This window comes from Callospermophilus lateralis, unplaced genomic scaffold, assembly GCF_048772815.1.
Source record: "Callospermophilus lateralis isolate mCalLat2 unplaced genomic scaffold, mCalLat2.hap1 Scaffold_530, whole genome shotgun sequence".
Classification (NCBI taxonomy): Eukaryota; Metazoa; Chordata; class Mammalia; order Rodentia; family Sciuridae; genus Callospermophilus; species Callospermophilus lateralis.
The window spans coordinates 311,144-338,088 of record NW_027514463.1 but is presented as its reverse complement, the minus strand read 5'-3'; the positions used below and the strand labels follow the sequence as shown (position 1 = coordinate 338,088).

At 33.5% G+C, this 26,945-nt stretch overlaps 1 protein-coding gene across 1 annotated transcript in view; it reads right to left on the bottom strand.

Annotated features, from left to right (window-relative positions):
• Positions 1–26,945, bottom strand: part of LOC143389283 (uncharacterized) — a 98,928-nt gene that overhangs the window by 6,000 nt on the left and 65,983 nt on the right. The window contains exons 8-19 of the mRNA XM_077108337.1: positions 26,768–26,801; positions 24,139–24,211; positions 23,552–23,609; positions 23,308–23,459; positions 11,975–12,071; positions 9,968–10,041; positions 8,454–8,547; positions 5,421–5,449; positions 5,257–5,335; positions 3,395–3,504; positions 1,869–1,962; positions 1,061–1,262 (exon numbers count right to left, since the gene is read on the bottom strand). Of these exons, the coding sequence (XP_076964452.1) occupies positions 1,061–1,262; positions 1,869–1,962; positions 3,395–3,504; positions 5,257–5,335; positions 5,421–5,449; positions 8,454–8,547; positions 9,968–10,041; positions 11,975–12,071; positions 23,308–23,459; positions 23,552–23,609; positions 24,139–24,211; positions 26,768–26,801 (1,096 nt within the window). The remainder of the gene's footprint in view (positions 1–1,060; positions 1,263–1,868; positions 1,963–3,394; positions 3,505–5,256; positions 5,336–5,420; positions 5,450–8,453; positions 8,548–9,967; positions 10,042–11,974; positions 12,072–23,307; positions 23,460–23,551; positions 23,610–24,138; positions 24,212–26,767; positions 26,802–26,945) is intronic.

Genomic DNA, 26,945 nt, shown 5'->3' with positions numbered 1-26,945 from the left:
TATGATGTGTGTGTGTGCACACACATAATGGAATATAAGACATAACAAAAATAGATTTATGTCAACATATAGTCTACTGTCATGTATACCTAAAAAACATAAAAAGTATATGTCCTTTCAATATAGAAATATGAACAAATTTATGAATGAGAATGAATTTGAATAAAAATACTCTGTTTTCATTTCATTTTTTAATGAATGTTAATGTTAGAAGTGTAGCCAAGGGTCTAGCTCATCACTAGCACATCACACTAGTAACACAAAACCCAGAGTTTGATCCTGAAAATCAGCCTAAAAACTATAAATGTATAATAACATGTTTCAGGGCAGTGAAAAATACCTCACTGGTGGAATACAAACTTTCTTGAGAGAAATTTATAAATCCTGCAATCTTTTTAAAGTTTCACAACTTTAACCAAATAACTCTATATTGAATTTTTTTTCAAAAGTAAACAGAAATATAGAAAGTTATTTTTTTTCTTTTCTTCTCATCCCCAACTTTGGTACCAGGGATTGAACCCACAAAAGCTAAATCCCTTAGCTACATCACAAGGTCTTTTTCATTTTTTTTTTTTTTGAGACAGGGTCTCATTAATTTGCTTAGGACATTGCTGCTATGTTGATGAGGATTATTTTGAACTTTTGATCCTCCTATCTCAGTTTCCCAAGCTGCTGGAATTATAGGCACATGCCATGGTATCTGAGAAGGAAATGATTTTTTTATAAATGATATTTCTTGAAATATTAATTGTAATAAACAGTTAAAAAATATAAACAAATAACAATCCCAAATTATGTTTGTTAAATAAATAAGTTACTAGCAGATGGGGTTCCATAGAGCCATTAAAATTGTGATGGGGAAAAATATGAACTTATTTTTTAGAAGTAATCACATTTAATAATATGCTATCATATTTGTAAGAATTTTATAATTTATTCACGTTTTCTCCCTTGCAAAGTGCTAACAGATGAGGCAGTAGTTAAAAAAAAAATTGCCCTTCTTATTTTACTGGATTAAAGGAAAAGATTCCACTCCTTCTTTCAATCTAGGATATAATACCTCAAATTGTGGAGTTGTTGTTTGAATTCTATATTTTCTTGCTTAAACTCTGATACCCTCTGTTTTAGATCATGAATCTCATTTTCCAGTTGTGCATTTTTTTTAACATGTAGTGAACACTGTGTGCAGTGACTTTTTTTGCTCTTTATTATTCTTTGAAGTAATAGAACTGCTTTCTGGGTTTTCGACAGGCTAACAGAATCTGTCAGAAAAAAGAAGATAGAAATAAAATATGTGACTAATTTAAATATATGAATGCTGTATATTTCACATGCATTATTTATACACTAAAGCAATGAGTGCATAAAACACGTGACACAATATGAGGAACTCTGAAGATATAGCAGATGAGATTAGACCCCTATTTTTCTTTAGCTTAAAGTCTAATGGAGAAGACAGACACACAAAAAAGTTCATTATAATTTTAGACAGATGATATTAGAAAAGAGGTTTGTGATCTAATACATAAATCTGATCTATAGAAAAGATTCCCTGAGGAAAATAAAAATACACTAAGAAATGAACAGAAAGCAGGTAGAATGTGAAGAACATTATTCTTTCCAACATAAAAATTGAAGTTTTCCAACTCCCCTGTGGTCTATACTTGTCTTGTACAGAAACTAAGAGAGACACTCCCACTATAACCTGCTGCTGAACTTCGGTCTTGAGAGAGACAACTCTTTATCTTTCTTTCTTTTTCTTTATTCCCTGTTTACTAGGTTCATTTCTCCCAGTACTAGAATATATCAGCACTCATGTTATAAATCAATATTCTATCCAAAGAACTGTGTAGAATATGTTCTCTTACCATGAACATGTCCATCTTCTTTCTCTTTTGCTTTATGATGTTTCTCTCCAGATGAGTGAGAAACAAACATCGGTGGATGATCCTCAGAAAATACCTGCAAAATAAAGGACCCCAATGAGCTGCATGAAGACTTCACTATCACTCTTTTAGACATCACCCAAATTTTGGTCTTGAAAGCAGCTAACTAACATGTAGATAACTACAGACTGAGCAGTCATACCTTCCACAGGGTGTCTTAGCATTGTGCTCCAGATGAAGCTGAACACTTATCTTCCAATGGCTCCTGATTTGGTAAAAGCATGGTGGATTTCATAGAAAAGGCATTCCTTGACAACATGCTAACAAAGGTGTATACACCCCAAAGGACAGGAGGAATGATATTCATTGTAACTCATCCGACTTTGCATTCACCATCAACTGTGAGAAGGCTTTCAAGTCTTATTTTAAGGAATTTTGGGGAGTATGTTTCATATTAAATAGGATTACACTTTTTAAACAATGAACTAAGTTTTTGTTTGAAAATATGAGACTTAGGTGTTCAGTTGGGGATTTGACACTGAGATATGGCCCCTGCCCAGGATACACCCCAAAGGGAAAGCTGTAAACCCAAGGACCTACATGTCAGCCAAATAAAATAAATCTAGATGTGTGCTAAATCTCACACCGGGAATGTTGGCAATGTGAGAAAAAAGATGAGACAGCATCTCTAAATTCCATCATTGCCCCATTAATGCACACAAATACATTTCTTTAATATACTAAGACATTTTGATAAAATTATTCAACATATTGACTGAATTTTCTGCAAGGATGAGAAACAAAATGAAAAGGTCACTACAGAAAAAAATTGTTTAATACACGTAAAAAGACAAAAATTGGGTCAACATACTTTATACACAACCAGAGGTATAAAAAATTGTGCTATATATGTGTAATAAGAATTATAATGCATTCTGCTGTCATTTATTTTTTTTAAAAAATCAATAAAAAATTTAAAAAAAATAACAAATAAACATTAACCAGGATGTAAAGTTAAATTATATATATATATGTATATATATATATATATATATATATATATATATATATATATATATATTTTTTTTTTCCCAACTTGTAGCAAATAACTACTAATTTTCACTAGAATTTTGAGCCTTTGACAACATCACCCTTTCACATGAATGCAGTCTGTGACCATTACCATTCATAACCCAGGTGGTTATTCGTCAGTCTCAAATTTAGTCTCAACATTTCATTTTTCAAAATGTTTATGCAAGTAGAAGCACAAGCAACATTTAGAATTGTTTTGCCTCCATTACATAGTAAATTTAGCTATGGGTTGACAGGAATACTAATACTATTTTCAGATTCTAACCAGTTCAGAGTGGTTTTAGATGTTATTAGTAATATATAATTCCTGGATTCCAAAAGACTATTTAAATGGTATTTTCATTTGGCCTCCTTTACTTTCTTCAAGGAAGAAAAACAAGAGGAAACAGGAAGAAATGCTTTATATGTTGACATACCTGAGACTGGGTACACTGACCGTCATCAAAACTTTTGTGCTCTTCCTCTGAAGTCATGTCAAAATGGGTCTCTGCTGATAAATGAATACATTTACTCACATTCCTTAGAACTGCATTAGAAAGAGTGAACATCAATCCAAATAGAAAAGTATAATTGTAACACCAAAACAACTTAATATTCCCAAATATGATTTTCAATTAAGTTTAATATTTGGTGAATAATTACTGGTTTCAACTTTCCACAGTTTTTCTTTTTTCTTTTTCTTTCTCTGTGTATACACCTTGGGAGTGGACCCACAAACTTATGATTTCTTGTCAAATACTCTACCACTTAGTTCTATCCCATGGCCACTTTAATTGGCAACTGGAGTCCTCTGAGTGGACTGAATACAGCCATCCTTCAAGGCTTGGACTTCCAAGTAGTTGTGAATAAAGATGTACCCATTTGCACCCAACAAACATTGATTTCTCAGGGAGTAGTTTTTCTTGATCCAAAATCCTCAAAACACACCTTATAGAGACATGACAGGATACAAGGTTCAGTGCAAACCATATTGCCAAGATTTGACTACTCAAGATCAATGAAATTTGCTCAGAAACAAGCTTGAAAATCCACATTGAAAGAAGGGCTGATTCTGGGAAAATGTTGGTATAGAGTAAGCTGCATTCTAAGCTACACTATTGCATGGAGACCAAAGAGTTGGTGAAGAGCTTCTCAGCGAAGTGAGTGAAAGAGGGATTTTATTCAAATCCCTAAAAATTCTGAACACTGAAAAGGTTCAGAGATTCAGTAATCTGTGTAACATAAACAAAAAAAGCCTACAACCTGCATGCAAATATCAGAGCAGATCTGCCTCAGACAAATGGGGAGAGAGAAGAGGAAGTTGCATTCTGAGTTGTACCATGATGTGCCCTGCTAGAGAAACCTGAGATCAAAAATATTGCTTAAACTGATCTGACCAAAAGGTGCACTATGCACTGGTGCTTAAAAAGCATGCTCTTCTCTCAATGGGTGATGAGAGTGCTGAAGCCGTAGCCATCCTCGGAAAGAGTGCAACAGTGGTTTCTTTGATTCAGTTCCTCTAAACAACACACACACACACACACACACACACACACACGAGGATCCTGGAAGTGCCTATCAAGGGACCTAGGTTGTGCCTGATGGAAGGTAGAAAAAACTGGTGCAGGCTAGACTAAACCTGTGTGACTCCGGTGAGAAGGGCAAAGGGGAACCTATGTGTCTGGAAGCTAATGTGACCAGCTGAAGTGTCAGAGAAAATGAACTAAGAAAGCAGAGAAAATGTGCCCCCAGGGATGGTGTTTTTTCTGGCTACTCACCCCACAAAAAGACAGGTGAGAGGTGAGTAGCCAGAGAGCAGAAGATGGTGAGAGAATGAATTGCTGTAGGCCCACACAGAGAAAAGTATCAAATAGGTCAGGATTTGTCTCAGAATAAAGGGATAGGTGAGGCCTAATGCCAGAGGACAGTTGAGGCAGAGGAAAGGTATAAAGATATGGAATGAGGCTTGCTCATGTCAGGAAATATTTCTAAGAAATTTCAGAAGGTTGACCTTTCACATTCTAAAGAGGTGCTTATGGTGACATTTGCATGGTAGCTAGTTCACTCCAAAGGCTGGAAATAGGGAGAATTTAAAAGTATGATAGGAAGGGGAAACAATTCAGAATTGAGGGGATATTGCCAGAAACACAGAGGCGAGATCATTTTCTGTGACTACTGATGACATTGTGAGGAAAATCCTCCCACCTCTTTGGGAAAACCACCTTACATGTGAGAACACTGGTAGCATTTCAAGTGTTTTAACATTGTGTTCCCTGGATTGTTGTAAAGCAAAACTTACCCAATTTGACTGTCTTTTCTTTCACCTTGCCTAATCCTGTCCTTGGAAGGACCTCTTTTATTGTGATGGGATCGGTGCACTTAGAAAGAAGACAGTAAATAAAGAGTGTATTTTTCAATGACTACAAAGTTAATAATTTAGAATAAATATAGAAATTTAATTACCTTTCTGAAATCAGATGAATCCCTAGAGGCTGAAAAACAAAAGGGGTATATAATCAAGCAAAGGTGAAGAGGACAAAACAACTCATACATTACAGATGCCTCCACATACAGCTGAGGTCCATGGTTCAGCTGTGCTAAAAATTATGCTATCTCCTGGGTTTCTGTGCTGGCTGGTTTGGCTGACAACAATCATGTGACTAAAATATGCCAAAGGAATTTTGTGAATAAGTTTTGTGAAACATGCTGTTCATTTCACAAACCTGAGAGTATTTGTCCAATGACCATAAATAAAAGAGAAAAGGGAACATATACCAATGCAAAGATTGATGGAGAATCCAACAATCCTCTAGTGGAGAAGCAAAGAAGGTTCCTAAGAGAGTCAATGGCAAAGGTGAAGTCAAAACAAAAACAAGCCACAGAACCTATCTTATGGAAATACTATTGAAAAGATTTAATCTTTATAATTTTAAGTATGTATATATTTACTGCATTTGTCCTTTCATTTTTGTTTAGGAAGGCCAAAGCTGTGTTCAGATCCCAGGGAAATGTTAGGTTCATTTCTCAATAAAGATATCTGAAGGAGTCAGTTGAAATACATACTTTGACTCTGAAAGCTATGACACCTATTGTTTGTTTCTTATATTCAGGTGGGATGCTGGTTCCTCTTGTGCATCCTCTTTTCCTGTATTCTCTGGTTTAAATGAATTAGATTTTCATGATCCCCTTGTGTGAGAACAGATAGTTTCCACATCTAAGAAATAAGGTTTGATTGGTTTAAACTTTTGAGACATAAAAATTTAAAGGGAAAGTTGAAATGGAAGAGCATAGCTTTATCTGATAACAATAATATATTATTACACACACAAACACATGCATATATGACAAAGATTTTGGGTATTCAAAGAGTAAACTGTATAAAGATTTCTGTTTACAAATGAGTTTGGTTTGGTTGACTTGCCAGTGTTTTAAGTGTATTCATAAAAGGCCAGGCCAATCAAAAAATTATAATTAGCTTTTGACAGATGAGGATGTAGCTCAGTAATGAAGTGAATTTCTAGAATGCCCATGGTCAAAATTTTATTTTCAGGCAAATAGGAAAGAAATACAGAAAGTAATTATGTAAGGAAAAAAGACAGGGAGGGAGGGAAGGGAGTAGGAAGGAAGGAAGGAAGGAAGGAAGAAAGGAAAAAGGAGAAAGAGCAGAGCTATCATTAAAAACCATAAATGATTCTGAAATGTAATTTTGCTCCTCAGAATGACTCAATTTAAACCACAGGAAGCAGTATGTCTGATACGTATGGAGAAAAGATGATCATGGCTGGAATCTTTCCCCAACTTACAAGACCCTCATGATTCAAATGATGGACAAGTTACAATCTCTCACATATTGTAAAAGATAGATATACTGATAGCCCCTGAATTGCATGCTCTCAGTTTCTCCATCATTCCCTCCAAGATTACCCAGCTAACTTATTTTGTTTCTTCCACATTTCTCCTTCCCAGGAACTTTTCAAAAGCAACATCGTGATCTCTGGTCTTGATTCTTTATATTTTCCATTTTGTCTATGAATTATCCCCACTCTTTCTTTTTCTTTTCTTTTCTTTTTTTCAGTTGTAGAGGGACACATCATCTTTTCTTTCTTTCTTTCTCTCTCTCTCTCTCTCTCTCTCTCTCTCTCTCTTTCTTTCTTTCATTTATGTATTTATTTATATGTGTTGCTGAGGATAGAACCCAGTGCCTCATGCATGCAAGGCAAGCACTCTACCACTGAGCTACAACCCCAGTTCACCACTCTTTCTTAATTCCCAATTTAAGGATTAGACCTAAGAAATATAAATTCTATACTTTGAGTTCTTATCACTTGCCAAGAGACAAGATCAGAAGAAAAACAAGATGTATGCAATAACTTTATTACATTTGATGTTCCAGTGGCTCTGCATTTAGTTTGGCTAAAAGGAAATCCTTTGCTGATGTCTTTACATGGTGGCCGGCAGATAGTGATTATTGGAATTACCTTACATGGAAGAAAACATAGATGTGCAGGCCAGGTAAGTCAGAGTATGCATTTTGAATTGGGTTCCCCACAGATGATCTATTAGAGTCTGACAGTCTGGGTCTGCACTTAGTCTGCTTCTCATTTCCCTGCCTTCAAATGCCTTACAATAATAGAGCCAGGTTTCCACCCAATGATGTTCCCAAACCTGAAGGATGAGAAGAAGTCCTTTCTCCTTCATTTGCTCACTGTATTCTCTCTGCTTTTCTCAATGTCTATTCTCCCTTCTCCTTTCCAAATTGTCCAAAGAATATTTTAAAAACCTATGAATTTAGGTATCAGTCCATAACAATTTGCACATTTTTCCACTTCCCATACTGCTGTGTCTGCCATCTGTGCTTCATCCCAGGTAGTGGCAAGAATGTCTATGATATAGGTATTTTTATTTTTTATTTGATTTAATTACAATATTGTTTTATATAAATTTATGACCAGACACATGGATTTATGAACATTTCACTTAAAAAGAAAAAAAAAACTTCCTTTCTTCATGATCAGTTCTTCACATTTCAATTCCTTTCTAATGACAACTCAGAAATGAGTGGTGAGAAAAAATATTAATACCTTGAGTCATTTGCACAACTGGAAACTCCCATTTTCTTTCCACATGTTGAACAGGTGGTCTTTTTATTCTGGTAAATGACTGAAATTTACCTGCCTTCATTGTTTCTTATTCCTTCATTTACTTGCTGCACTCACTCTCTCTGCCTTTCCCAATGTGTATTCACCATTATCTTCTCTATTTCACAATTTCCAACTCCCCTATGATCTATGCATGTCTTGTATAGAAACTAAGAGGGACACTCCCACTATAACCTGCTGCTGGACTTGGTCTTAAGAGAGACAACTCATTATCTTTCTCACTTTTTCATTATTACCTGTTTACTAGGTTCATTTTTCCAAGTATTAGAATAAATCAGCACTCATGTTAGAAATCAATATTCTGTCCAAAGAACTGTGTAGAGTATGTAGTTCTTACCATGGACGTGTCCATCTGCTTTCTCTTTTGCTATATAATGTTTCTCTCCAGATGAGTGAGAAATGCACATCTGTGGACCACCCTCAGAAAATACCTGCTAAATAAAGGACCCCAATGAGCTGCATGAAAACTTCACTATCACTATTTCAGACATCACCCAAATTTTGGTCTTGAAAGCAGCTAACTAAAATGTAGATAAGTACAGTCATTTTTCCACAGGGCAACCTAGAATTTGTGCTTCAGATGAAGCTAACTCTTGTCTTCCAATGGCTCCTGATTTGGTAAAAGCAGGATGGATATCATAGAAAAGGTATTCCCTGAAAATTTAATAACATGAATGCATGTATTCTAAGAGTGTAAACAAACATATATCACAACCCCACAAGATGAGAATGCATTAAATACTTAATTAAACATTCTTGAGAAATATAATTAATATGATGTTGCATTACATGTTTTAAATAACAGACTTATGAGACTCAGTGTGATAAGAGTTCTGGAATTATGTGATGTTGAGCTGGAATAAGACTTTGTTGGACTTGCCTCATTTTGGTCATCACAGTCTCGCAGGATCTAAGGAGCTCATAGTAAGTGTTTCACTGAGAGAAAATCCAGTTTAATAAAATGACAAAGTAGGGTGAAGAAATATTTCTATTGTACTGTTAGAAAGCAACACACAGGATCTGGGTAGAGTAAACAACAAGTTCCTCTGAGAGAGAACTAAAAAGTACATCAATGAAGAAAAATGACAGCACAAAAATGTACAGCACTTCCTGACCATTTTTCAGAGCTTGAGTCATATTGGCTCCTGTGTGCATTCTGGATGAAAAAAGAGCAGCTATGGAAAAAAAGAAAACCTGGAGAGACACTGTAGAGAGCCTCAGACCAAATGAAACTTGGAACTTTGGCTTTTAGAATAGTAAATGAATTCAGGGATTTCACCAGCTGTCCATGGGCTGGGTGTGTGAGCTATGCACATTTGAGTGTATGAGAAAAACTGGTCTGAAATTGCTGTCTGATTAGGATCTGCATGTATGTGTGTCTTTTCACTCACTCTGCCTATGATACCCAAAGAGCACCTGAGATGGGTGTGATTTTCCATGTTTATATGTAACTAAAACTGAGCCACTGGGAAGGACCATCTTTTACCATAAATGTACTCAATGACCATCACAACTATATATGTTCATTAATTAAATGGTTATTTGCAAAACCACTAATTTTAACTTCTTCATCATTTTCAGGGATTAAAAAAAATGGAAACCCAAATAATATTCAGAAAAACTTCTGCCCGAATCACAAGAATAATATTTATCTATATATTATCCTGAATTTTAATGCTATTTTCAGATTCATAACCAGTTAAATTCTATTAGGTTTGAATATTAAATTATCACCTTTAGATTTCAAACCACTGTTAGGAAAGGGAATCAAATTTGCCCGTATTGACTTTCTTAAAATAAGGAATACAGTAAGAAATGAGAAGTTTTAAAAATATATATGAGTGAACACACCTGTGGCTGCTTACTTTTGGTGTCATCAAGACCTTCCTCCTCTTCTTCAGATGATGAGAACCAAAGTGGTTCAGCTGAAAAATGTATGTAGATTTACGTAAACTACTTAGAACATTTAGAGAGAATGACAGTCTGCCAAAAAATAAAAAGTAATAATAAGCTTGAATTTTAGGTGATATTACCTCTTTAACTGTTTATTGGTGGGGGTATACTTGTGTGTACTCAGTGATTTAACCCTAGAACATTGCAACATTGGCAAGAGCTCTGCCAGAGTTGTATATTTGTTTATTTTTGGAAACTGGGTCTCTCTAAAGTGTTTGTTCTGGCCTCAGACTTGCCATGCTCTTGTCTCAATCTCCCAATAGCTGTGTTTAGAGGTGATCCACTGTACCCAGCAAAGAATTTTTTTCAGGGAATGTTTTTAGTGGAATAAAACTTCAACAGTCTACCTGAGGAGACACTATGTATCACCAGGTTTAAGAAAACAAGAATATCTCAAAGGTATATCCACTCAAGATGAATGAAAATTTGCCAGAATTAAATTTTAAAAACACTATAGAAATGTGGGGATACACATAATTTGCTATTCTCTTCCCCATAACATTAACTTTTAAAACAACTATTCATTAGCAGTCATTTCCAAAGTGACTTAGACTCTTTCTACTGTTATCAATGAATATCTTGCATATGCAATGTTTTTCTATAATACTCTAAAAAATGTGTTCTTCTGTAAGACTTAGTCTGCTCAGTCCTGCATGATTACCAATCTCCTTGTCATAAACTGTTTTTACCCCCTTGAGGTATCTCAGCATTTCAGCCACTGTTCAACTGGATATCAACCAGTTGACTTGTAAATTACTCCTTCTCCTGTCTAGTCCTTTGGCTCCTGAACTTGAAAAGACCTCTTTTACATCACCTTAGCATCAACAGTTTATTTGAACCAAGAATTAATATATGTTCCCTATGAGAATAGAGTAAAAAGGTGCCAGGAATAGTGGCTTTCCTAGAGCTAGAATTCAGCAGAGACTAAAGGAATGAGGTTACCAGTCAGAGGTAGAAAATGGGGAAAGCTTAAAAAGCTGTAGCTACACACAGACTGAAGCATTAAATGGGTCAGTATTTGTCTAAAAATATAGGGATTGGTGAGGAGCCATCCAGATGACAGTAAAATTAAGAAAAAGGATAAAGTGTTAGGCTTAACTCATGAAAGATTTCTGGGTAATTTTAAAAGCTGGCCTTTTATCTTCTAAAGAGGTTCATAATCACATTTGCATTTTAGCTAGATGGCTCCTAATGCTGAAGATAGGATGAGTATGGAGAGCATATGCATGAGCAGAAATGAATAAGAAGATGGCAGGAGTGACAAATAGAAGGAAGCAGGCCAGAATGGAAAAAATTTTCCATGAAAAATAGAGGATATATCATTTCCTGGGACCAGTGTAGAATGAAGTTTCATTAAGTAATAAAGGACAAAGCTGGATGTCTGGAATAAGAGCTCTGTACTGTTACACAAGGTTTCAAATGACATGTAGAATAAAACACACCAGCTGTTTAAGTTCTTTGGGTTTACCATGTAATATTTGCATTTCTCATTTTTAAAATTCTCCCAATTTGTACTCTAATTTGTAGATGTATTAGAAGTCATAATCTTTCCAAGGAATGTTTTAAATCAGGCCATCATCAATGTGCATCTGCTTATTTTTTCTTTTTCTTTTTCTTTTTGGTTGTTGTTGTCTATAGTCTTTTCTCATTCTTCATTTCTGAATTCTTCTCTCCCCTTTTCTTATGTCCCAACTTTCCTCTAATTTAAGCAGGTCTGGAAATGGACCTAATAACTCAGCTCCTCTAGGACAACTCCAACTTACCCTGTGGTTGCAACTTGATAAGATACACTATTTCAACTCCCATACTATTTATTATTTTCATTTCTTCCACTATTAAATCACACTAGTGCTCATGTTTTAAACATGCATTATATCCAATGATTTTATAATGAGTGGTTCTTACCTTCTGTATGTCCATTTATACCATCTTTTTCTCTTTGATGTGCATCACCAAATGAATGACAAACACTATTCTGAGGAAGAATCTGAGAGAGAGTCATCTGGTAAAATTATATCACCAATGAATTATATGAAGATTGCCTAATCAGTATTCTAAGGAGACACCTAATTTTCCATATTTGAAATAAATTAGATTTAAAAACTAGAGAAGTACACATTAAAAATTGAAATACTTTATATCACAGTGGTATATATACTCTGAAAATCAGCCAAATATTATATTGATTTGTCTACTAACTCTATAAAACCAGGATAGAAGGACAATAGAGAACTATCAACACGAGGGCTAGGGTTGTGGATCAGTGGCAGAGTGCTTCCATGCATGTGTGAGGAACTGGGTTCAAGTCTCAGCACTGCATATAAATGAATAAAACAAAAGTCCATTGACAGCTAAAAGAAGAGAGGGGGGAGGGAGGGAGGGAGGGAGGGAGGGAGAGAGAGAGAGAGAGAGAGAGAGAGAGAGAGAGAGAGAACTACCAATAGTACACTAACTGATGTGCATATTTCTATCAGGAAGTAACTCATTACACCGACCACTACTCATAAATTACTACTAAAAATAAGAGGACCTTCTACCCATATATAACATATATATTATATAACATGTATAAAGTTTAAGTTGTTTACACACACATATATATATGTATATACACATTTGCTACACATCATTAAACATTTAAAACATTCTAATTATAAGCTTTTCCTGTTGAGACTGAATTATGTCACATCAAGTAGAAAAGAAGTCTTGTTCCCACTGTTTTATTCTGGGAAGCAAGGGCTTACAGAAATCTAAATTTCTTTTGGTGAAACTTTTACTGATAGGAAAACTAGTTTAATAAAACGATAAACTGGTTTTAAAAAAAGTTTTCTTTCTTTTCCAATACAGTTTCCACACAAGAAAAAATTACAAAATATTATACTATGGTAAAAAACATATATGTAGATGCGTACAGTGGTTACTGACTGCACCCTGAATTTGAGTCAAATCAACTAGTGTATGTTGGGCAAACCTGAGTAAGGGCATGCAGTGGAGTGCAATTACAGAGAGCCAATGAACAGATTAGACCAAAAAATATGTTTTTTAGAGTAATAAAATAGTTAATAAAATAATTTAACTGCAGCAGTTTTCAGGGAAAAACTGGCTAGGTGAAAGCTCTTCTCTGGTAGGCTCACACCCTCTATAATCTTAAAAAAAATTGTATTTTAACTTCCAGTAATGAGTTTCATCAAGTTGGATTCTGCCTGAGATGTCAATGGAGGACAGGTGCACTGCAGATTCTTCTCAGCAGATTCAGAGTGCTTACTGAAGAAACTTCTTTACTGGGGGTCCTTTTTCTAGACTTTCTTGATGGTTGATCAGAAACCCTGGCCTTTATGTTCTTATATTTCCAGGACCCAACAAGGACATGAATTTGGCAGGTCAAGAGTCATCAACAACACAAGTCAGGCTCTATCAACAAAAGAAACTGAGACACAGATCTCTAAGGAGCTCTGGAAAGCTGTAGTCATGGTTACATGGTCATCCAAGGGATAGAAACTGAGGTGAGTTTCAATTAAATGTGCCTGTAGGAATTATGTAAAAGAAGACAGTCAGAATTGGTTCTGGTAAAAAAAAAAAAAAACAACAACAACTTGCTGCTACCATCGACAGAGAGGAGAGCCGATCTCCAGAGTCTGGCTATCTCACTGTGCTTAGAGGCATGTGAAGGAAGAACCCCCACTTCTTCAACTGAAGCAATTATAGTCATTTCCTTGGTGATTCACCAAGGGGGTTCCCTCTTTAGAAAGGTCCCATTGCTGGAACTCTGTCTTTGAGATATCAGGGTCTCCTGTATGTTTTATCTCCAAGATCCAGGGACTGCCTCTATTTACTGGAATTGTGGATACCCACCCTTTTGGTCCAGATTAACAGAGATATGTTGAAAACTCTGATCAGCAGGAAGTATGGTGTGCTGGTTGGCTGCATTATAGAATGGAGGGCAGTGGGGACATCTCCCTTTCAAAACTGGTGTTTTGAGATTAGTAAAAGAAAAGAAGATGAGTTGCATGTGATTTTGTGGGGTATAACATTTTTGGAATGCTTTGAAAACTTGTTTCCTGCATCTCAACCAACCAAGCACAGACCTTTATTTAGTTCATCTCTACCATGCTTAGAGGAAGTGAAACCAACCACAGAGACTTGAAGTCTTGCATGACCTTGAGCTCACTGAAAGAAGTGTGGAATTGGGATTTTCAGCACAGACTGACCCACAGGCTCCATGTCTTAGAATTTTGTTCATAGCTCCTACTCTAACCAGAGCCCTATACCTCAGGTACATAAAAAACCAATACTGTGATTGATTTACCTCTTCATATAAAAATGATTCTACAGAACTTCCTGGTAGGCACAAAGAAAACTTTTCAACATTCAAGACTCCACAACTAGTACTGACTTGTTGAGGCTAGAATTGAGAAGAAACAAGTAGAACTATAGTTGCTCCCCAGAAACACCCCCAGAATGGTTAATCTTAAAAGTAGAAGTTGGGGAAGAAACTGTCTATATTTGAATTACATCAGATGAGGAAATCATACTTTTCTTGTCACTGAATCTTTAAATGACATTTTTTTTAATCATTTGTTTTTCACTTTCTAACATACATGATCTTTTGTTTAATTTTCTTTGTACTTGTTTTCTTATTTTTCATTTGTATTTGCATTAATTTTCTTTTTTCATTTTTTCTTCTTCTTTTTTCTGTGTATTTTAGTATTAATTTTAGAATCACTCACAACTGAATGTTGGATATTGTTTATTCTTACCACTTCTTCATTGGTTACCTGAGTTGTAGAGATCATTTTTAAAAGTTTTTGCTTTGGTCTTAAGTCAACATGTTGCTTAGCTTCTAACTTTTAGATATTACTGGTGGCTATTCTTTCCTCTTAAATTACTTTGGATTAGTGGTCCCAGCACGTTTGTCAATGAGTTGGGGCTTTGAAAATAGAACATACACTCAGTTTGGGGAATATCTGAAGGGAAATCTGCTGAAGAAAATGGCCCACATATAAGAGAATAGAAATCTATTTGAATATCTGCACAAACCTCTGTATATTAAAACAAGAAAATGAGAGTGCAAGGCACTAACACATTGCCCAAAGTGTTTAAATCCCTAATAACTTACTACACATACATTGATGTGTAGGACAGCAAAGAATTCAAACAATTTATTATGAAAACAATTTCAGAAATTAAAGGACTAAAACAAGAATTAATGAAGGAAATCCAAGTTTTGAAAGAATATCCTCAAAATGAAATAAAGAGTTTGTGGGGAAAAAAGGTCAGAAAATTTGGAAATAATAAGTTTATTAAATCAAATAAAAGTCAAAATAAGAAGTACTGAAAATATACTACAACAGGTAGATGGAAAAATGTTAAGTCTTGAAGACAAGGTGGATGATGTAGAACTTTCCTAATGTAATAAAAATGAGAGACTTTAAAAAGAGAAAAAAAGTGTGTAACATTCGATTGGATAGAGAGAAATGATGGGAGGGGAGGGAAAGGAAAGGGGGGATACGAAAGGCAGCAGAATAGAATAGACATTATGATTGCTGTATGTATATAGGTGACTCTATGACCAGTGTGATTCTGCAATCTCTACCATCAGAAAAATGAGAAATTATACCCCAATTGATTCAAACGTTTGAATTACCAAGATCATTGTAATGTCATATGTATCTAATAAAATGTAATAATAAAAATAAATAAATAAATATCATGTATTTTGTCTGAGGAAAAAAAAAGAATATCCAAGTATTCTAGAGCACCTTTAAAAGACCAATTGAGATTAAGGTCTTGAAGGAAGGAATGTATAGACAGACTAATGGCATAGAAACATATTCAATGAACTTGTACCAGAAAAAAAAAATATTTAATTGTGGAAACAAGAACATCAGAAAGCATTTAGAAGGCCAAATAGACAAGGCCAAAAAGAAACTGTCTACATTATATTTTGGTTAAAATGCCAAAATTCAGAACAAAGAAAGATTTTTATAAATTCAAGAGAGAAGCACCAAGTTATTGGTAAATGGCAATGCATCTGGATAACTCTAAGGGCCAGCAGGACATGTAATAATATATTTCAAGCATTAAAATAGAAATATTACAGTGACACCCCCTCCTCCACAAAACCATCTTCATTAAGCTTCCCCAGAGACCCTCACCACAATTGTTCTTGTTTACAATGTATTAGCTAAGATCTCTACAAAATGACTCAAATGTTGTTATATACCCTATTTTCTGTTGATCTGCTCTGTCTTGAAAACACTGAATTTATCCCTGGACCAAATGAATGTACTCTGCTTTTGTGGTATAATCTGTAAAATCCCTGACAGTTCTAAGAAATGAGACAATAGGTAACTTCTGAGAACTCACAGAAAAAAAAAAAAAAAAACTTTCATGTAGACCCCTGCAAAATGGATACTTCCAGGCTCCCATTTCCACAACACCGGGTATAAAGCTCAACAAATGTCTAGACTCAGCATTCATAGAGAGAATTTGTTTCAGGTGAAAGCCCCCTCTGGACAAGCTGCAGACAATAAACCTGCATTTTGCTAATTCTTCTGGTGTCCAGTCTTATCTGTCTTACTTCAGTACTGCCAGCCTACATTGTTATCTACATCAAAGTTATTCTTCAGAAATAAACACCTTTCAAGACAAGAATAAACTAAAATAAACTATGACAACTAACCTGCCAGTGTAGAAGATTCACTATGGAATTCTATATACACAAGAAGAAGATTAAAATAAATCATGGGAGAATATAAAAGAATAAATGTAACTAGAAGAGTGGATAAGCAAATAGGAAAAAAGAGTGAACCCTATATTATAAAGAAACACACTTCATTAACATTGGATTCATATCGAGTTAATTATCAACTCAAAAGACATAGATTAAAATACTCAATTAACAAACAAGACCCAAATGTATGTTGTCTACAAGAAACACAGCCTGACATGCAACAATGTTCACAGAATAAAACTGAAAGAATAGAGAGATATTCCATGTAAATGGAAGCCAAAAAAAAGTAGTAGCTATTTGCAAATTTGATAAAGGTGACTTTCAACAACAATTACTCAAAGTTAGCAAAGAAGGTCACAACCTACAGCTAAAGGGAAAAATCCAACAACAAGAAAAATGGCTGTAAATATTTACACGTGAGTGGTAGTGCAACCAATTTTATAAAATAATCACTATTCATCCTAAAGGGACAGAAGGACCCAATAAAAACAGAAGTGTGGGTGACATTAATACTAATCACCAGTGACTGGTTAGGTGGACAAACTTTCCTATATATTCAATATAGGAAACTTTCAATAACTTTCCTATATATCACTTTTACTTTTTTATCATGACAATATAATATTTGTCTACGCACTATTTCATCTGACAAGAACAGAACTCATAATTTGTTAGCAATAAAAAAACTTTCTTTATAATAGATCATATATTAGAATACAATGCATGTCTTAGTAAATACAAAAACAAAATAATTCCATTTATCCCTTATCATATCACAATGGATTGCTATTAGAAAACAACACATGCAGCCTTTTTAACAAGTGGGTCTGGGATAAAAATACCCAAACTCATGAAGAGGAAAATCAACTCAAGAGTGGATCAAAGATTTAGGAATTACCCAAGATACTCTACAGCTACTAGATAAAATTTTAAGCTGAACTTTTCAACATATTATCACAATCATCAATTGTCCTAATAAAACTCCTAAAGCATAAGACATAAAACCAAGAATCAATAAGTAAGATGGCAAAAGATTAAAAACTTCTGAATACTAAAGGAAACAAATAAGAGCATGAAGACAGAGGCTGCAGAAAAGGAGATCTTTGCCACCTGATCCACAAATGTGGGTTAATATTCAAAATATATAAAGAACTCAAAAAACTTATCACAAACAATTAATAACTCACAGAATAAATTGAAAAACACTAAAGGTATCTTTCTAAAAAGAATTACAATTGAACAATAAATATATTTTAAAAAGTTCAACATATCCAGCAGTTTGGAAATACAAATAAAAACTACATTGAGATTTTATCTCATTCTCTTCAAAATGGCAATTATCAAAAACACAAATAATAGTAAATGTTGCTGAGGATGCAGAAGAAAGGTACACCCAACTCTTCCATTGCTTGGTATAGATACAAAAGATTTAAAATCAGCATATTTTAGGGATGTAGCCACATCAGAGTTTATGGCAGCACAATTCAAAATAGAAAGGCTATCAAATGAAGCCTAGTTGCCAATCAACAGACTAATGTATAAAAAAAAAATGTGGCATATGTGTGTGTGTGTGTGTGTGTGTGTGTGTGTATATATATATAAATAAAATGAAGCTCTACTCAGTAAGTCATCAATTGAAAGAAATAATGGCATTGGTTAGTAAATGAATGGAACTGGAAAATGTCCCACTAAGAGAAAGTAAATATCCTGCTCAGACTCAAAAAGTCAAAGGCTGAATATTTTCCTTTCTATTAAGAAGGTAGATAAAAATAAAGGGAAAATGGGGGGTTCCCTAAAAACAGAAGAGAGGTCAGTGGAGTCGAGGAGGAGATTAGGAGGTATGGAGGGACTGCTAGAGGAAGTGTGGTGAAATGAATCTGAAAAAATTTTCCTTTGTACACTTAAGAATATATCACACTGAATTTGACCTTTATATCAATGATGCACTAATTAAAACAACTACAAGTAAATACAAGAAAGAACAGTGGAGTAGAATTGGAAAATTGTATACCATGCTTGTATGATTATTTAAAAATGAACCTCAATATTATATGTGAAATGATGATCTAATTAATAAAAAGAAGCAAACAGTGAGTAAAACTATAGAAATTGCATGGACACTTGAACAATGAATAATACAGTTGGGTCACTAATAAAATTAGGGGAGGGAAGTTTTAAATAAACCTGAGAACCACATGAGAATAAAAACACAACATCTATACATTTATGGGTTAAAGTAAAAGCAGATCTTTTTTGTTATTTGTTTTTTTTCTTTTATTGAGACATTATATGTGTGTGTGTGTGTGTGTGTGTGTGTGTGTGTGTGTGTGTATATATATATATATATATGAATGAGATAGTGGGGTTCATTATAACGTATACAGAAATGCAATTAACATATTTAGACAAATGTCACTGCCCAGTACATTTTCTATCCCTTCTGATATCCCTCCACTAATCCACCAAAAGCAGTTGTATGAGGGCAGTTTATACTAAGGGCTACCTCCATTTAAAAATCTAAGATATTTCAATTTAAAAACCTCATGATGCATCCCAAGTTCTAAGAAAAACTTCAGTAAATGAGTTCTAAAACCAATACAAGAAAAGAATTAAAGTCAGAGCCAAAATTATAAAATAGATAATTTTTTTAAAACACATAGTAATAATGAAACAAATAGTTCGCTGTTTTTTTTTTTAAGAGAGAGAGAGAGAGAGAGAGAATTTTAATATTTATTTTTTAGTTTTCGGCGGACACAACATCTTTGTTTATATGTGGTGCTGAGAATCGAACCCGGGCCGCACGCATGCCAGGCGAGTGCGCTACCACTTGAGCCACATCCCCAGCCCCTAGTTTGTTGTTAAAATGGTAATTTGGCCTTGGAAGATACAGATGAATAAAGCTAGAAACAAAAAGTGAAATATTAAAACAGATATCACTGAAATCCAGAAGTTCTCTAGAGACTATTAGAAAATTTATATTTCAATGAATGGGAAAAATTTAGACTATTTTAAAGAATAAAATTGAAAGATAAATAAATCTAAGTGATATTAATGAAATATGTCATAAAATGTTGAATCAAATAGATAGAGAAAAACATATCTCAATAATAAGCAAGAAGGTTGAAGCAATAATAAAAAGCCTTATGGACCAGAAGTTCAGAGGTGAATACACGGCTAAATTTTATCAGATATTTAAAGAAGAACTGATATTAATCCCCCATTACATTTAAGAGCAAAGGAAAGATGCTTCCAAAGCAATTCTGCAAAGTATTACCCTGACTGGAAAAGTGAATATTGGACAGAACAAGGAAAAAACTAGATATCAACAGACTTGAGAAACATAGTATAAAAATTCTCATAAAATTTTTGCAAACCACATTCAACAACACATTACAAAATAACATACATATCAGGCATCGTGGTATAGGTGTATACTCTCAGAAAAGCATCAGGTTGTTTGAGGAACACTGTAATTTCAAAGGCAGCCTGGGAAACTTAGTGAGATCTGTTATCAAAGTGAATAATAAAAGGTGCTGGTGATGTGGCTCCTTCGTACCATGCTCCTGGTTTGAGACTCTAGTCACATGACAAAGCCCTGAGAGATTAGAAATAGGAGAATTTTATTAAAAGATAAAAAAGACCAAGTATATCAAATCCAAAGCCAATAGTAAAATGAAGAAGAACATTTTCTCTAGAATCAAGAAACACACAAGAATGTTCATTGCCACCAATCTCACTAATTACAGTACTTAAAATTTAGAAAAAAAGAAAGAAAAAGGATTCAAATAGGAAAGTTAAAATGTTAAATTATTTCTATATGCAAATGATGTAGTCCTATTCTTAGAAACCATAAATAATATATTATGAAAATTCTACTTTGATGAATGAATTCATCAGAGTAACAGGATACAAAATAAACATATAAAAATAAACTGTCTATATACCATAGGAAACCTAGAGAGAATAAAGCAAGAGTAATAGTTCATTCAAATAACTTTAAAAATAGGTAGGAAAAACCCTAAACAAGAAAATGAATGACCCCTTCAAGTAATATTACACATTGATGAAAAGGAAAATAAGAAAAAAATAGGAAGTAAAAAGATCTGCTATGTTCATAGATAAGCAGAATTAATATTGTGAAAATGGGCATAGTACCATAAATGAGTTATAGATTCCATGTATTCCCATTCAAATTCAAATGGTATTGTTCGCAGAAATGGGGGGAAAATAACTACTTCTAAATTTGTATGGAAGAAAAACAAACAAACAAAAAAATACTTAGACAAAGTGATACTGATCATAAGATAAACAATGGATAAACTACAATGCCCAATTTCAAAATATAAAGCAGAGCCATAGTAATAAAAACCATCGTCCTGGTGTAAAGAAAGACCCATAGACCAATGGATAGAAGAGAAGTCAGACAGCAAACCCACACAGGTACAGTCATGTGATACCAGGCAAAGACACCAAAAACATATTTTGGAGAAAATGTGACAGTTTAGAAATAGTGTTGGAAAAACTAGATAACCGTATGTAAAAGAAGAAACCTAGATGCCTATTTTTTAACACTATACAAGAGTTTATTCAGAAAGAACTAAAGACATATGTACCAGACTAGAAGGTTTACAAATGCTAGAAGAAAATATAATGAAAACACTTCAGTATGTAGGCAATAACTTCCTGAATAGAGCCCCCTACAGCTCAGAAAATAAGAGCAACAATGGATAAGAGAGGGTGCATCAAACTGAAAAATTCCTGCATAGTAAGTGAAACACAAAACAGTAAGAAGTGGCAGCCTCCAGAAATGGAGAAAAGCTTTGCCAACTCTCTTCTGACAGAGGATTAATATCCTAAAAATATTAATGCAAATATCTTAACACCAGAAAAACAAAAACCTTTTCATTAAAGAGCAAATGCACAACTAGTTCTCAAAATAAGAGATACAAATGGCCAACACTTCAGGGAAAAAAAAAAAACCCATAATACCTTTATCAATCGGGAATATGCAAATCAAAACAATATCAAGCTCCCATTTCCACTATTCAAAAAAGCAATCATCAAGAAGGCAAATAATACTGGGAAGATGAGGAGAAAAATCTCCTATATGTGAATGGCAGGAACATAAATTACTATATCCCTATGGAAATTCATATGAAGGCTACTCAAAAACTAAACACAGAACTACTTTATTATTCAAATATACTACTCAGTACTTACCAGAAAATATTAAAGTCAGCTTATTTTAGAGATATACATATGCCCATCTTTGCCATGACACTATTAATAATAGGCAAGTTATAGAATCAGGCTAGATGCTAGTTAATAAAAGAATGGATAAAGAAAATGTGGTATATATACACAAAGAAGATTTCTATGCATAGAGAACAACAAAACTAATTTTAGGAAAATGTATAAAACAGGGAAGCATAATGTTAAATAATATAAGCCAGTCTCAGGAAACAAGTATCATATATTTCTCTCACATGGAAAACTAGAGGTGGAAATGTTCAACATAAAAATAGATGAATAATAAATTTTATCCATTAGCATACATAAAATTGGGGGTATGGAGGAAGGAATGTTAAAGATAGCATTAGGGGAGTACATTTGATCTATATGTATGTAAAAATATGCCACTGTGAAAATTCTGTATAATTAATGTGTATCAATTTTTAAAACCTGATCATCTTTTTAAAATTTTTACAAGTTCATTTATTTTTCAGTTATCATGTTCACTACCACTATTACTCATTTGTTTGGATTTGTATTTTTTAATAGCAGTACTATTTATATATGCATATATATTTATTTTATTGATTTCTTTTTAGTTATATGTGACAATAGAGTCCATTTTGATATAATCCAACAAGCACTGACCATCAACATATTAAGTCTATATTAATTGTTACTAAATATAAATTACTTGAAGCTTTAATAGGAACAGAAGCAAAGAAAAGAATGATTTCTTAAGCATCTAAAATATGCCACATTTGTTTATTTTTCTATTCATTATAATAACAAATGATTGTGATTGTAATCCCAAACCCTGCCTCCTAGTCATTCAAGGATGTCAAGAGTAAATAATAGACAAATATAACACATTATTCTATTAACATTCCTATGTTTGGCCTAATATTGAATTGCTGCTCTTTTTAATTTCAATATTTCTTATTTTAAGTATCAGCCATCTTGACTCTCTTATTCAATCTGGACACTTGACTTTCCCTTCATAAATGAATTCTTTGTATGCATCCACTTTTCTCAACTTCATATTCATAAAGCAGTTCTTTTTCCTTCTTTTCTATTTCTTTCCTTCTATAAGGGCACACTGAAGAACTGTTTAACCCACCACTTTCTGGCAATGTTAATTCTGTACATATACCTCACCTGTTGCTCTCCTTGTTTTCTACTATAACCTTGTAGCCATATTTCTTTCTAGCATGTTTTTCTTCCTGGAAGATGATATGTTAAAAACATGGAAAGATTTTTTTTAACACATTACCTTTGATTCAGGTGATGGAATTGAAGGACAATCATTCTTTATTCTGATTGCCTGCACAAGTGTGGTTTCAAGTATTTCCTTCTTTCGACTCGAAGGTTTACTCTTGTCAGGTAAATTTCCACTCTTTTGGTTCCCAGTGTCATATTTTACTTCTGACAATAAAAACAAAATAAAGAGTATATAAAAATTCTGTAATTTAAAGTCAATAAGCAGCACAATTTCAGGCAGTCTTCACATTGCTTACCATCCTTCATGGATTGTCTGGAAGCTTCAATAAATTCTCCTCCTTTTTCTGGGATGTTCTAGGAAGAAAAAAAATTAAGGGATAATAAGAACCAAAGATGACAAAATAATTATTATTCTCCACTACTATAGGATACAACAGAATAAGCATTCTGATGTATACTTATTCCAAACTAAAGGCACCAGGGAAATTCCAAATTCTATAAAAATTAATTTAGGCTTGAGTATTGTAAGTCATTTAAGAATGATTTAAAAACCACAGTTTTTAAATGAAAACTGATACAAAAAATCCTTCAATAAATATATTTCCTGTACAGTTAGAAAGCTGTTTCTAATGCAATTTGTCTTTCACTATGTATTTCACAGCCCATTGTTACTTCCAGCCCCCATGATCCTCAAGTACTTGAGAGAATAGTGATACAAAAAAGCATTTTTTTAAAAAAAAATCAACATAATTCTTTGAAATGGATTCTTAGCAAATATTCATATAAAATATAAGAAAAAATATAGCTTAATTTTCAGCAGTAACATCTTAAAACACAAAATTCAGAGCAAGAACATGAGGTTTTTTACAAAAGATCACTTTACCTTAATATGAGCTTCATAGCTGCCCCCAACCATTGCAAACAAGGAATCATCTGAGTGTGATTTTTTGATAGATCTTTAAAGCAAAAATGGTTAACAAAAATGGTGAATAGTTTTCTGTTTAAAATAAACTCTGTTTAATTTAAGGTATAACTTATTAAATGGTATTTCCTGATTGATATAATTAAAATATAACCTCCAATTAAAAAAATAGCTTGTATTCACCTCTTTGTGACTCTACTGCTGTGAATCTATAAAATATTCAATATAGATATTAAGGCACTCTTAGTTCCAATTCAGAGCAATAGTCAATACGTGAGCAGAAACAGATAATAATTTGTTCTTGCAAATTGCCAGTCTTGAAGGCTGAATTTAAAACCCAAGTAATGGCTGATATTTTTTTTTTCACCTGAACTGAAACAAACCTCTGGTAACACAAGACAAGATAACAAGAGGCACAGTTCTCTCTCATGGATATCCAGGAGTCAAATACTAAGCAATGTTGTTTTACAGGATGGAAATCACCAATAATAATACACTATTTATTCCCTCTACCCACAAATAATGCACAGAGTTCTCTGGAACTTTAAAAATTATTGAAAGTAAAAAAGTGAATATATATGTTATTTAGAATACCTTTGTCAGAAACATTGAAATAAATTATAAAATTGATTTTTCCTGTATAGTTCTCACTTTATTCAGGTCCTCATAAACTAGCAAGCCCTTTAAGACCTTTCCAGGAACTCAGACACTCAGGGGGAAAGACTTCCAGAAAAGCAGAATCTTGGTATTTGTACCTCTGTTTCCCTAGCTATTATGTAAATATCCTCCTTCCTCTGGGAATCCATTTCCCAGTCACTCATCTGCAAAACTCAGTGGCAGTCTCTAAACTTGAAATCTACATCCCTTGAATATTCAGATTCCTGACACAGGTTAAACTAACTGGAGTCTCAATCATTGGCCTGTCTGAATACCTTTCCAAATACTGAACTGAAGCTTTTTAATAACTTTCCCTGTCAATCACTCCTTTGCCCAGCACTACATGTACATTTTAAGGACATCAGCAATTTGGAAAGAAAGAAAAGGTGAATGAAAACCTGTTTTGTGCCACAGATCCATGTATTCTAACAATTTCCACAGTCTGTTTCACTAGTCTCTAATCCATTCTTGTATCACAGAGATGAAAACAGGCAAAATACAAGCTATTAAGACTTCCTCTAAATTTTGTGTTAATATGCCATTATAGAGAGCTTTTAATATACTGTGTCCTTCATTCCTGTTTTGTGCTCATCAAACTAATCATAAACCCTAAGATTTTGGTCTCTTTTTAAAAATGCTTATTCCTACCCAACACAGTGTTGTTACTCTTGGTGAATACTAATATAGCCCTTTCCTTCACTAGTTAAATTTTGATTCTCCACCACTATGTTCACTTAAAACTTCTAGTCTTGTCCTCTTTAGTTGGGTTCTTATAGTCAATCTTCAATCTATTATTTTAAAAAAATCACCTTAAAAATGATAAGCAGAAAATGTACTGAGTTCAGAATTAAGAAACTGGAGTTTAAATCTCATTGTTGTCATTGTTTGTACCCAGAAAACTCCCTTTAATATATTTAAGTTTAAGGTTCATCCTCAAAACTATCATTTGGCTGGCATGTAGAACACATGCTGAAAGACTAGAAGGTTTCTAAAATTCCTTAAAATTCTGAAATTTCTAAACTTTTGATCTGTCAAAAGAAAAAAAAATATTCAATTGACAAAACAGAAACACAAAGAGAACAAAACAGAAAATACAAATAGAAATTAAATAAAAGGTTATAGTCATAAAAAAGAAAAAAAAGTAAAAGTCTTCATAAAATTGTTAGGGGTAATAATTGAAGAGAAACTAACTGGAAAATCAGGAAGTAGAGAAATAAGAATGTCCTCTAAGGATTAATATAAGTAATACAACATTGTCTAAAAAGTGTTATTCTTAACTTCCAGTAAAATAATTTCTCTACAGCACTTGCCTGATATTCTTGTTTATTAGAAAACATGAGGCATAGCTCTGTGAGATTTTCCACAAAAGCTTTTGATATATTAAAAAAAAAACCTGATTACTAGTTTGAACTGTCAATATCAGGACAAAATCTTGGACTATAACCTGGCTTATCAGGTAAAATATAAATCAGAATTAACACACAACTGCCTTTGACTTTCTAAATTGATGATACGCAATTTGAAAGTTAAAATGTGAATATATATGTTATTTAGAATACATTTGTCAGAGAAATTGAAATAAATTATAAAATTGATTTTTCCTGTATAGGTCCCACTTGGTATTAACCTGTACAATGAAACAACACAATGGAGTTGTCATCTAGGTAATACTACAGCCTAAACACAGGCCTGAAACTTATTAATTACACAAATATGAAACAAATAGTCAACCTCTATGAATGACAGCTCTTTATTAGTAATTAACAGATTACAATAGTACAGATACTTTCAAAGTGCTTATAAAACAACTTCAGGAAACAAGTGTTAACTGAATGTGGTGTCTGTCCCACACTAGAATACTCAACAAATCCTTCTACCTTCACTCTCCACTTAGTTAATAGACATTTTTTATTTAAAATCTATAAATTCATACCTTCTTAATGAGTCATCTTTAGGACTTTCTTTCACTATTAAATAAAACAGTAAAATATACAATTAATCAAAAACAGAAATATAAAATATAAAATTTTACGACTCTGACGTTTTGTTGTAAAATGTTCTTCCAGACAAAGACTCGGAGAAATTTTTAGAATTAATATTAATTGTATTTC